The 12774-nt window shown below is 47.2% G+C and overlaps 1 protein-coding gene across 2 annotated transcripts in view; it reads right to left on the minus strand.

Moving 5' to 3' along the window:
* Nucleotides 1-12774, minus strand: part of ATP8A2 (ATPase phospholipid transporting 8A2) — a 690440-nt gene that overhangs the window by 633907 nt on the left and 43759 nt on the right. The window contains exon 1 of one of the 2 annotated variants that reach the window (XM_084650564.1): nucleotides 725-769. The exons of the other annotated variant lie outside the window; for it this stretch is intronic. Coding sequence (XP_084506690.1) covers nucleotides 725-767 — 43 coding nt within the window. The 5' untranslated portion in view covers nucleotides 768-769. Of the gene's footprint in view, nucleotides 1-724; nucleotides 770-12774 lie in introns of those variants that run through there. 2 annotated transcript variants of the gene reach the window in all.

The raw sequence follows: 12774 nt of genomic DNA on the forward strand, positions 1-12774 counted from the left end.
TTCAAATAAGATACTGTTCCAGGTGAGTGAGGGTATCAGAATCTGGCTCTAAATAATAACACGGACCAATAATGCCTATTAGAGTTAGCTAGTTAGTTATTCCTGTCATTTATGAGCCATGGAGGTAAAATGAATAAATAAAATGCATAGAATAGATCTAATAGGCTGAATAAAGAGAAATATTTGAAAACATACTTATCAGACATTTCCCCCAAACAACTACCAGAAACAGCTAATCTTTAAAAGAGATGAGCAACAATGTTTCTTTCTGTGCCTTGTTTCACTTTATTAATATTGGCTGAGGCTAAAAATATCCTTGGCTCATACTATCTCTCTATTAATATTCCAGCACACAACTGCTATTCTTTTCTTACTGCAATGTATCCATTCCTGTGGAATTCATTAACAGCTCTCATATTTGTCAGACTAAGGTATAAGAAGTTATGATCTTGCTTTCTAGAAAGCTAACACTTGAACCAGAAAATGAAAAACAAAACCAAAAACCAAACACTATCATTTTGTATATCTAAAATTTAAAACTATCTGTATTCTGGTGCCTAGTAAAATCTGAGGCCTACAACCTACAGTTTATAGCTAGTACCAGATTAAAGATTTACTGAATACCAGCTGACTTTCTGCTAAAAAACATTGATCTTATTATTTCTGTGTTCACCCACATTTACATTACATGCACAACAAAAGCAGCTGACAACTGTACAATTACCTACAGAGATGAATCTCTTCCAGCGGTGGACTATCAGAGGCATGGTGTTCAGTCTGGCTTTTGCACTGGCTGCGTGAAGATAAAAACAGCAGCAGTGCTTGAAAGGTTTCTACAGCATTAGTGGGCTCAAAGCTGATTAAAATGATCCCTCTGGTAAATCTGTGAAATATATGATTTGCACTTTCAAACTGCTCTGTGTTTGATTTACAGAAGGAAGGTGCAGAGTATGTGTGTACATAAAGAGAGGGCTGTAGCTCTGACTGGAACATTCTGATAGATTTCAGCTTTAAAAAACATTACAGGCATAGTTCTGCACTTCAATTTTTAAAATAACAATCTGAACCATTTATTCCCTCTGCCCCCACCCTCTCCATTGGAGTTTTAAAGCAGCATAATTCTGAACAAAAGGAAATCCAAACAGAATTTAAGCAAAGACCTTTGGAAGGGATGCAATTGTATGTTTTAAGAATTCTGACAGTTTAATTGGGGGTGGGGTAGGGTTACCACCTGGCTTGTATTTGACCAGCTTGGATGGTTTTTTTAATGGATTTGCCAGTTGCCAGAAAAACAACTTAATCTGTCATTTTTTTCTTGGGTCTAAAGATTTGCACTATTATCACATTACACTAGGATATCTAATGTTAAAAGTTAGTGTCCCACTAAAGATGCTGCAGTGTTCCTACTTCCAGAGTTTAAGTAAGAAAATAATGTTATCAATCTTATCTATATGTGCTTTCTCTCTAGAGACTATAAGTAGCTGTTGAAGGGGAGAGGGATTGTGAAGTTGCCTTGTGGTTGGGATTGCTGAGAGCTTGTGTTGCGGGGTTTGCCAGTTTTTTTGCTTTCAAAGGTGGCAATCCTAGAATGGGTAGAGATTTTAAGTGCTTTTATTCTTTTTTTACCTAGCTTTTTTCCTCATTTCAGTTTTGAAAAAGCTTGATACTACATAGCAAAGTATATGGTATATGTTTGGGATCTTGAGTGAACAAACCAACCAACCAGCTGAAAAAGCCAAAACATTCAGCTGAGACAAAATGGGTGAGGTAATATATATAACTGGACCAACTTTTGTTGGTAAGAGAGACAGAAGTTGGTCCAATAAAAGATATTACTTCACCCACTTTGTCTCTCTCATATCCTGGGACCAACACGGGTACAACAACACTGCATAAAACATTCAGCAATCATTTGAACTGAACCAAATCCTTTCTTCTGAGTTCAGAATGGATGGGAGAAGGTCCTGCCCTCATTCCTTGCTTCCTTCCTCCCCAAGACCTGTGATAGCTGCCCGCTCCATTGTGGGGGCCCCATTACTATCATAGCTGAACACCTCACAATTTTTTCAATGTATTTATTCCCGCAACACCCTCATAAGTGTGTAGACCATTTTATAGACCAGGAACTGCGGTAAAGAACAGTTAAGTAACTTGCCCACAGTCATATAGGAAGTCTCTCGAAAACTCATATCTTCTGTCTCCCAGGCTACCACTCTAACCACAAGACCATCCTTCTTCTCAGTACATACTCTCCAGAGGATTTCCTTTGAAATCTCTGGTAGCCAGACCCAACAGAGTGGCTGCAATACAACTAGGCCTCAGTGGCATATTTGGTGTTAGAAGAGGTTGATTGCAGGACTGTTGTGCAGGAAGCAGTACTTAATTTGTGCCAGGGCTTGCCAGGGCTGAGCTGGGCCCAGCGCCTCTAGGCTTGGCAGTTCATAGCTCCAGCACCTTTGGGCTTGCTGCATCAGTTATGAATGTATAAAAATTGTTTGAGCACCAGCACCTCTTTCATTACCAATTAAGCACTGGCAGGAAGGTAAGGCTGTGGAATCTATAAACCAGGAGTGGGTACTGAAAAAGACAACTGGAGGTTAGGAACTACTTGAACTTGCACCAACTTCCTTAGTTGCTTTTCCTGAGATAACTGCCCTCCCCTTCTGAACCCTGAGGTTATAGACCCAGGGAGGTGGAAGGAGCTCCCAAGAGTTTCAACAAGCATCTGAATTTTCAGATGCTTATCCAAAGCATACCTCCAGATCTTTTCAGACTTTCCCTTTAGTGGGATGGATTAAAGCAGGATCCGTGGGATCCAATACCCACAGTCAGAGGGAGACTGGATGGAACAGTGAGTAAAGTAAAGTAGTAGGTACAGCAGACTGGCTGATTGCTAAGGTAGAGTGAGTACGGTTGTCTCACATGAGAGTAAGATCAAACATCCAGGAGTGAGAAGATAAGAGTTGGGTGGTGGGGTGGGGGGGCAGAGGTGTTGAGGAAGAACCTGCTGGGGGCGGGCAACAAAAGGTGTCCCTTGGAGGGAAGAAGCATGAGATTTTAATCTCACCAGCTCCCATTTAGCCTTAATTCACCTCTGCCCATCCCTAAGATATTACTATTGCATAACACATGAGGGAGATCCTAGGGCAAATATGAGGAATCCTCAAATTCTCAGGAACATTATCCATCCTCTACAGATGAATCCATAAACACAATAAAATATAGCTATTTGTGTGTGCTTTCAGAAACACTGCTGTCAACAATCCTCACATTAAAGCTAGCAAGAGCCAGCCTGTCCAGTGGTTTGGTTGTAGTACCCTGCTGTATGTCATGTGGGAGACCTGGTTTTGATTCATAGATTACAATCCCAGAAGGGATTATTATGCCCCTGTAGTCTATGGCCTGTGCGATACAGGAGGTCAGAACTTCCCCAAAATAATTCCTATAGCAGATCTCTTAGAAAAACATTGAATCTTGCAGTGGCATTGGAACAATTTTTATAGTAGGGGTGCTGAAAGCAATTAAACAAAACTGTAAAACCTCATGTACCCCTGAGTAAATTGCTCCAACGGTTAATTACTCTCACCATTAAAAAAGTTATGCCTTATTTCCCATCTGAATTTGTCTAGCTCCAGCTTCCAGCCATTGGTTCACATTGGCTTTCTCTGTTAGACTGAAGAACCCATTATTAAATATTTGTTCCCTACATAGATACCTGTAGACTGTAATCAAGTCACACCTTAACCTTCTCCCTGTCTCTCACTCACCAGGCCAGCAGCACCTAGGATTACGGTTTGTGGAGGCAGCATCTCTCACACCTGGAGAGGTGTAAGCCAGTGAGCTAGCTCACCGGCCTCTGCACCAAAGAAAACACTGCACCCACCTCATGTTAGTCCCTTTCTCTTAAGGGCTTCAGCTTTATTTCTTCAAAATAACACAAATTTATCACATCAGTCATGTATCTTCCCCAAAACAGAGACCACTGCAGGGGCCTATCTACGCACCACAGGATTACGCTCTGCAGATCATCTTCCTAGAAGCCAGGCAAATCTCTCTGCTCCCTTCTGCTTCATAACATGCTCCCTGTAGCATCATGCTCAGCACGCCGTCTGCTTGAGAATCACATATAAACTGGAACCCAGATCCACAAAGGTATTTAGGCACCACTGCAATCCACAAAACCCTTACTCGGCTGCTGTCTAACCCTGTAGGAACCTAAGGTCCTGCCTCTGGACATGTGCACTGCAGCCTCATTCTAAGCTCCTGGACACCTAAGCCCCAGCATGATCCTCAAACCAGGAGAAGATAGGCACATACCTCCCAACAGTCCTGGGTTTCACGCAACTATCCTGCTTTGACCCCATAAACCCTGTGTCCCCGTTGAAGCAGCTCCTGGCTGGCTGGCCTTGGCTCCCCTGCTCCCAGCATTACAATCTAGTCCCTGACACAAGGGGTCACAGAGCCGCTCACTCAAATTTGGCTCAGCTACCTCCCTCACTCTGCAAACCTGGGGAACTAGGCCAAACCTGAGTCTTTCAAAAGGGAAGAGGCCAGTGCACCTGTGACTAATCGGTTCACTTCAACTGGGCTGACAAAGGAGCAGGTGAAAGCTGCCTGAGAGGTCCCTGAAGGAAGACAGGAAGGGGCAGGTGAGAGCTGTCTGAGCACATGAAAGAGTTAGATAGGAAAGAGGCAGAGAGAGCAAACATGGGGCTGTCACTGCCTGAGAGAGGACTCTAGAGCAAGAGGAAGGCCCAGGGGAGTGCCCTGTGGCCACTGTCCTGTACAAGGGCCTGGGAGCTGGGAGAAGCCCAGGATGATGTGAGACTTTTATTAAGCCTAGGATGGGTGGACATTGTATTATTGTTTCATTTGCGCTTTTGACTCTAGCAGGGAGCTCTGGGGGTAAGCCCAAGAGCCCTGCAGTCTCAAGGATAATTGAGATTGATAAAGAGCCTGGTGTCACAGAAGGTGGCAGAGCCAGAACCCTTTGAGTTCAGGTATTGAACTTTATTTTGTGATTTGAGGTGCCCATTAATAACAAGTGTCCATGTTGCACACTGCAGTCTGTGTTGGAGAAGTATTCTTGAGAAGGGAAACAGGGTAGGGCACCTGCCGGGCCAGAAGAGGACACTCCCAAGATGGTGACCCTTTCACAACGGAGTAGAGACTGAATGATATCTTTTATGATTACTATGTTTTGTTGGCAAATTCTCAGAATATCTTTATTGACTGTATCTGTTATGAAGTTCTGGAAGTTGTGTGTATTTTTCTTACATCTTTCCTGCTTTAATGGGGAGTTCTTCCATGTCATTGGCTCTCTGACAACCCATAATTCAGATTAATTTCTGGGTACTTACCATCAGGGTGCCTTTCCCAAACTACTCTAAAATAAAATCCACACTTAGTCAAATCCCATGGCTAACACCTCCCATCCTGGAGTGTGGTTTTCTTATGAAACTAGGTGTAAGGCCCAGATCCACAAAGGGCCTTAGGCATTGTGACATGAAGCACTAAAATGCCTATCTTTTAGGTCCCTAAAAAATCACAGGAACAACACTGTGATCCACAAAGCCTGGGCTAGGCACCTAGGTTCCCTGTACAATGCACGGGGAGAGGCGCCTAAGAATGCAATCCACAAAAGCCAGCAAGGTAGGCCGGGAACTGCCTAATCTACCCAATGGGAGATGCTGGTGAGAGGAGTGTGTGCTAAGCTCCACCCCCTCACAAAGATAGGCGCCTAAATCCAGGCTGCAGGGAGCCGCCTAGCTCAGTTTGCAACCCACAAACCAGGGGAAGATGGTGGGTGGGGGTGGGGGGAGGAAGATGAGGAGCTCCCTTATAACCTTTAGCCCAGTGATTAGGGTTCTCACCTGGGATGTGGGAGACTCCAGTTCAAGTTCCTTCTCTGTCTGATGAGAAGGGAGTTGAACAGGGATCTGCCATCTCCCAACTGAGTGATCTAACCACTAGGCTTTAAAGTGATCCTCACTCTCTCTGGCCTAAATATTATTTAATTCAAGTGAAACAACTTATTTGGACAGACTGGGAAACTCCACATCAGAATATCCTACAGTCCAGATCACTCACCTGAGTGGTGGGAGATCCATGTTCAAATCCCTTCTCTTCATCCGCATCCCAGCTGAGTACCTTAACCACTGGGCTAAAGACAGGGCTTTTCTCCTCCCCATCCCACAGCTGTTTTGTGTGGAACTAGGGGGCCTCTAAGCATGCCTACTGGATCAGGCCCCACACGCAAATTAGGCAGAGGATTGCCTGTCTTCCCTATTTTGCAGATCGCTCTGGGGCTTACATAGGAGATAGGTGCCCCAGTGCCTAGACTGAGGCAGAAGTGTACATGCTCTGAGGCAGGAGCATAGGCACTGTGATGGGGCGGCTGCCCCTCACTGGCAGAAAAAGGGTTAAAAGCAGCTCTAGGCAGGCTGCACTGGAGGCAGCCAATCAGAGAAAGGCTGAAGGGAGCAGCCAATCAGGGCCAAGTAGGGAGTAGGACTGTGTTTCTGGAGGGCTGAGAGAACTGCCAGTGTCCTGGACAGAGCTGTGCTGCTAGCAAGGACTGGGGGAGCAAGAGACAGCTCCTGGCTGGCTGCTGGGGTTTGCAGGCTGAGGCCATGAGGCAAGGGCAAAGAGGATATTGGGGCTATGAAGAAGTGGCCAGACTATTCTCAGCAGCAGCCACTAAGAGAAGTGGCTGAAAAGTGGACTCCAGGTCCCCCAGAAGGGGGGAGCACAGTGTGTGGCATGGCCAGAGGGCTGCGTCACTGAAGAGGATGCCGCGGTCCTTGGAGAGATGTGGGTCCTAGAGCAGGAGTGACAGCAGGAAGGCACCACTAAAAGAGGGTTCACTAACATGAGGAGCTAATTCCCAAGACAGCCAACAGAAGGTGCCAGAGTGGTGCATGAACCGCGTTACAGGCATGTAGAGAACTTCTGCTCCCAAAACTTAGGCACTGAGTGAGTTTAGGCACCTACTGAGTTGGGCAGCAGCCGAGTGGAATTTTTATGAATCGAAGTGGTGCCTAAAAACAGGGCTTAGACATCTAAATCTGGGTTTAGGCACCAAAGTACTTTTGTGTATCCAGGCCTCAGATAACAAAATTCAGCTCAAGCCTTTGCCCAGCTTGACTCGTAGGGTTTCTCTCTCCAGCTTACCACACTTTATGGGCTCTAGTCTAGATCCACAAAAGTATTTAGGCTTTTAACTGCCACAGAAATCAATGGAAGTTAGGAGCCTAAACACCTCTCAGAATCTAGGCCTCACTCCATACAAAACTACTCCAACCTCACCTATTTCCAGGTGGTGTAATGAGCCATCTGTCTCAGAATCAGCAGAATCCATGTAAGCTATTCCCACAAAGATCAACACCTGTTCACAGAAGGGGGTGTTTCAGACAAACACTTGCCAGCCTGTTACAGTACCACTGTTTATGTTCTTTGTTATTAATATAGTTTTGATGATTGCACACTGAATGTTTTTCAGTGCTTTTTATTAGGAATTCACTATTGCCAGCTTAAGGGTTCAAAAATCCTGAGTCTGGTCTCAAAATTATGTGACTAGCTTAAAAATCATGACTTTTTTTTTAAATAATAAAAAACCTCTGGGTTCTTTTTATTTGCCTTGTGGTTTCTGAGCCTTTAAGGTACACTCAAGGCCATGTTTTCAGGCTTTTCTCCATAAACCATGAGGGCTAGAAAAAATTTGTAATGCAAGCTGAGCGTCTAATGTGATAACTTGATTCCAGGAGCTGGAGCTTTAAGTAAAACAGCAACATTGCAAGGCTTAAATTAAAACCATGAGATTTGGGAATTTGTTTTGACACCCTGGATCTAATCAGATATAATAGCTATAGCAGTCTTTGAGTCAAAATCAGTGATGACATAAGCATAGTGAAAGTCAGGCCAAATAGTTACTCTGGATTTACACCAGTGGAAATTAGAGCAGAATTTGGGCCACGGGATGCAAATCAATCAAAAACAGGGGTAAGTGAACAAGCATTGTAACTTGTACCTATTTGGCATTCAGTGAGTGTGCAAAATGAGTAATTTACACAAAGGGAATGGAAGAAGTCAGATAGTTTACATCCTCCTGTGGTTGGCTGGGCTTTTGTTTTGGGGTTTTGTTTGTTTGTTTTTAATTATTTTAATTTACCCCACCCCCTGCCCCACCCCTCTTATTAGTAGCTTTTCGTGATAATTGCTTATCCCTTCTGTACCCTCAGGTTTTCCTGGTGTAAATCTGAAGTAACCCCAGTAACTTGAACAGAATTACTCCAGATTTACACCAGGATAACTCAGATCGGAATCTGATTTGGTATTTATTAAACTGAACAAAGTAGGTTAAATAAGTACATGTACATGGCAGAGCAACTAGTAGGGTTGCCAGGTATCCGGTTTTTGACAGGAACACCTGGTCGAAAAGGGACCCTGGCAGCTCCGGTCAGCACCGCTGACCAGGCCATTAAAAGTCCACAGCTCCGTGCGGCTCCTGGAAGCAGCGACATGTCTCTCCTGCTCCTAAGCGGATGCCGGTGCAGCCAGGTGCAGCTCCCATTGGACAGGAATGCAGTAAATGGGAGCTGCGGGGGGTGGCACCCGTGGGTGGGAGCAGAGCGCAGAGCCAGCTGGCCGCCCCTGCGCCTAGGAGCCAGAGACACATGTCGCTGCTCCCGGGAGCAGCCTGAGGTGAGCGCTGCCCAGAGCTCGCACCCCAAACCCCCTTCCCCACACTGCCCCAGTCCTGATCCCCCTCCCACACCCAAACTCTGTCTCAGAGCCCACACCCCCTCCTCCTCCCGCACCCCAACCCCCTGCCCCAGGCCTGAGCCCCCTCCCACATTCTGAACCTCTCAACTCCAGCTAGGATTGCTAATCTTCTATTTGCAGAAAACCGAACACGCCTGCCTTGGCCCCTGCCCTGCCCCAAGGCCCCACCCCTGCCCCACTCATTCTCTGAGGCCCCACCCCCTGCTCACTCTATCTCCACTCACTCATTTTCACTGAGCTGGGGAAGGGGGTTGGAGTGTGGGAGAGGGTGAGGGCTCTGGGCTGAGGGCTCCAGAGTGGGATGAAAAATTAGGAGTTCAGGGTGCAGGAGGGGGCTTTGTGCTGGGGCAGGGGATTGGGGTGCAGGAGCGGGTAAGGGCTCTGGCTGGGGGTACAGGCTCTGGGGTGGGGCCAGGGATGAGGGATTTGGGGTGCAGGAAGGGGCTCTGGGCTGGGATAAGGGGTTGAGGGGCAGGCTCTGGGAGGAAGTTTGGGTGTGGGAGGGGGCTCAGGGTTGGGGTATGGGAGGGGGTGAGGTGCAGGAGGGGATTTGGGGTGCGGGCTCTGGGCAACGCTCACCTTGGGTGGCTCCTGGAAGCAGCCACATGTCCCTCCAGCTCCTAGGCACCAGAGCGGCCAGGTGGCTCCATGCGCTGCCCCCCACACAGGCACCACCCCACGCAGCTTGGGGGCAGCACACGGAGCTTCCTGGCACCCTCTTAGGAGCCAGAGGAACATGTCGCCAGTCTGGGAGCCATGCAGAGCCAGGCAGAGAGCCTGCCAGCCCCGCTGCACCGCAACCAGACCTTTAACAACCCAGTCAGCAGTGCTGACTGTAGTTGCAAGGGTCCCTTTTAGACCAGGTATTCTGGTGAAAAACCAGACACGTGGCAACCCTAGCCTGTGCCCAGAGCCCCCTCCTGCACTCCAAACCCCTCATCCCTGGCCCTACCCCAGAGCCCGTATCCCCAGCTGGAGCCCTCCCCCTCTTCTACACCCCAACCCCCTGCCCCAGACCCCTCCCACACTCCTAACCCATTGGCCTCAGCCCAGAGCCCCCTCCTGCACCCCAGACCCCACACCCCGAGTTGGGGTGCAGGAGGGGGTGAGGGCTCCAACCTACTGCCCCAGCACAGAGCCCCCTCCCATACCCTGATACCCTCATTTCTGGCCCCACTCTGGAGTCCCCAGCACAGCACCCGTACTCCCTCCCACAGCCCAACCCCCTGCCCCAGCCCAGTGAAAATGAGTGAGTGAGCGAGGTGGGGAGAGTGAGTGATGGAAGGAGCGGGGATTAAGTGAGCAAGGGGTGGGACCCTGGAGAAGGGCTGGGGCAGGGGGAAGGGTACAGAACAAGGGTGTTCGGTTTTTGCAAATAGAAAGTTGGCAACCCTGGCAATTAGGGAGAGGACAATTTTTTTCTGCAGATCCAAAAGAATGAAGGGTTCTCTCACACAATTTTTAATTTCCGTAACTGGGCAGTTATGCCACAGTCTATGGAATGGCTTACAGATATGTCTACCTCTCTACTTTCATGTCTGACCAATGTAATGTAGATTAGCTGTGGTGTGCCCTGACTGCAGTTAGCACTGATTGACACATTCACAATGGCCAACTCATCTGGGCCAAAGTCCTGAAGAAAGCTGATATTTACTCATTCTTCTCTCTTTTTATGTCTCTCACCTGTTATGATTTATTAATATCTAACTGTGCCAGAAGTCTTGTTGCAACCTTAGACATGCAAAACATTAAGTTGCAGCTCGCAAGCAGGTATTTTTTATATACCAGATATTAAACACAAAAAATTGTGCTTGCAAATTGGCATCTTGCACAAATGGCAGACAGGATTTTGTTTTTATATCTATGCAATCACAGTGTTATGTGTTGGGACAAACTGAAAAACAAGGATGCATAGTGAACCAACACTTGCTTAGCGGATCTCTTGTTTCACTAATACGACAAGGATAAATATGCATTTATTAATATTGCACTTTTTATCTGGGAATGTTAAACCACTTGGTTTACAAACATTAATGAATTAAGCCTACAAAACCCCTATCAGACAGATATTGTTACCTCATTTTGCAGATGCAGATCAAAGGCACAGATAGGGTTGAGTGCAGTGATGAGCTGGAGCCGGTTCACGCCGGTTCGCGCTAACCGGTTGTTAAATTTTGAACCAGTTTTAAAACCGGTTGTTAAAAATTGGTACGGCTCCCTGAGCTCCCAGCCAGGGGAGGCTCCTCCAGCCCCTCCCCCGCCTTGCCCCCTCTCGCAGAGCCTCAGTGTGCCACACCACCGGCGCCAGGGCTCTGGACCTCTCCTGGGCAGCTCTGCAGCTCCTGCCGCTTTGAGCGGCATGCTAAGGAGGTGGGGCTGCGGGTAAGAAGGCGCTCTGCTCTTCAGGAAGAGAAGCTGGGTGTCTACTCCGCCTGCAAGGTACTTAGCCGGGCCATTGGGAGCCTGGGGAATGGTGTATGTGGGAGCAACCCGGGCACCCCTCCCCCAGCCAGTGCCACCCCCTCCAACACCCCCGACCTGCTACCTTCTCCCCTGTGCACCCCCCCACCCCAGCAACCCACCCTGTCCTGCCACTTTTGCCTCTGGGCAACCTCCACCTGACCAAACCCGCCCCCCCAAGTCAGCCACGGTCACCTTCACCCATGAATCAACCTCAGGACCCCCTCTCCGCCTGCCATCTCCCTCCTGCCCACTCCTCCTTTGTGCAAACCCCTCCCTGCCACCTTCACCCCCCTGCAACAACCCCAGGCACATACACACCCCGCCTGCCAGCCCCTTGCACCAACCCTCTTCTGCCCACTTCTCCCTTGTGCCACTCCCTCCCTGCCACTGCAACGAGCCCCTTTTGCCTCTGTGCAATCTCTTCCCTGCCACTACACCCCCACCCTCTCCACCTCTTGGCAAATCCCTTAAATCAGAACTTTTTATAGGGAACCAGTTGTTAGGATTTGGCAGCTCATCACTGGTTAAGTGATTTGTCCAAAGTTATAGCAGTTCAGTGGGATAGGTTGGAATAGGGCTCATGCATCCTCCAGATTTCCAGACCCCTTCCTCTACTCTCTAGACTCCACTCCCTCTCTTTCATAACTGAAAGCCTAATAGAAAGAGGTGGGTATCACAATATTCCAACTTGACAGATTTTTGTCAGAGAGATACTTTAAAAATGCTCTGTATACAACTTAGTAGGGAATCACGAAACACATCAGAATTTGGCCAACCGTGACCAACACAGCATTGTAGTTCATTTCCACTGTTCCCTTCCCAGAGTACAGGAGTTCTGGGAAAGCATCCAAGAATTTAGTAGAGAAATCATTGGCCTTTCCCTGGCCTTGATTCCTTTTGGTATCCATATGGCATAGTCCCCTGAGGAATAATTACTGTGAGCTGTGTTCCCTTTTGTTAAAAGATACCAAGAAGCTAATTGCCTGAAAGAGGAAACTTCACGAAGACATAAATATGCAGATTACATAGCTCCTGTTTCACATGTAAGACAGCAAGGTCTAGAATGGAAAAGCAAAGTATCTTTCTCCAAGGTATATACAGTATGTTCTTTTGGTCCCTTGTTTCCTATCCTCTAGTCATATTTAACTACTCATGCACGCTTGCAAAAATATAATAACATTTATGATGATAATAATGAAAAAAACAAATGATTTACTCATCCTTCAAAAAAAAAAAAAGTTGTCCCACGACAAATGGGAAAGAAGAATTTTGTAAGGCTGCATTAATGATAAGTGTTGGTGAAACCAAAGCTCACACGGAGCCCCAATGTTCCAGCAAGCAGGTTATCTGAGCTCAGTCTTATGTTGTGATTATTTTCTCTTCTCCACTGACTCCATTTACCACACAGAAAGTGCACTTGCACATTATAAAAAAAAATTCCCATGTATTGAACTGTAAACATAGCTGTCATATTCAAGATACTTAGGCCTTCAGTTAGACTTGTTCCTCTATGTCACTGTACTCCTA

Source organism: Lepidochelys olivacea (genome assembly GCF_965140295.1).
Source record: "Lepidochelys olivacea isolate rLepOli2 genome assembly, chromosome: 1".
Classification (NCBI taxonomy): Eukaryota; Metazoa; Chordata; order Testudines; family Cheloniidae; genus Lepidochelys; species Lepidochelys olivacea.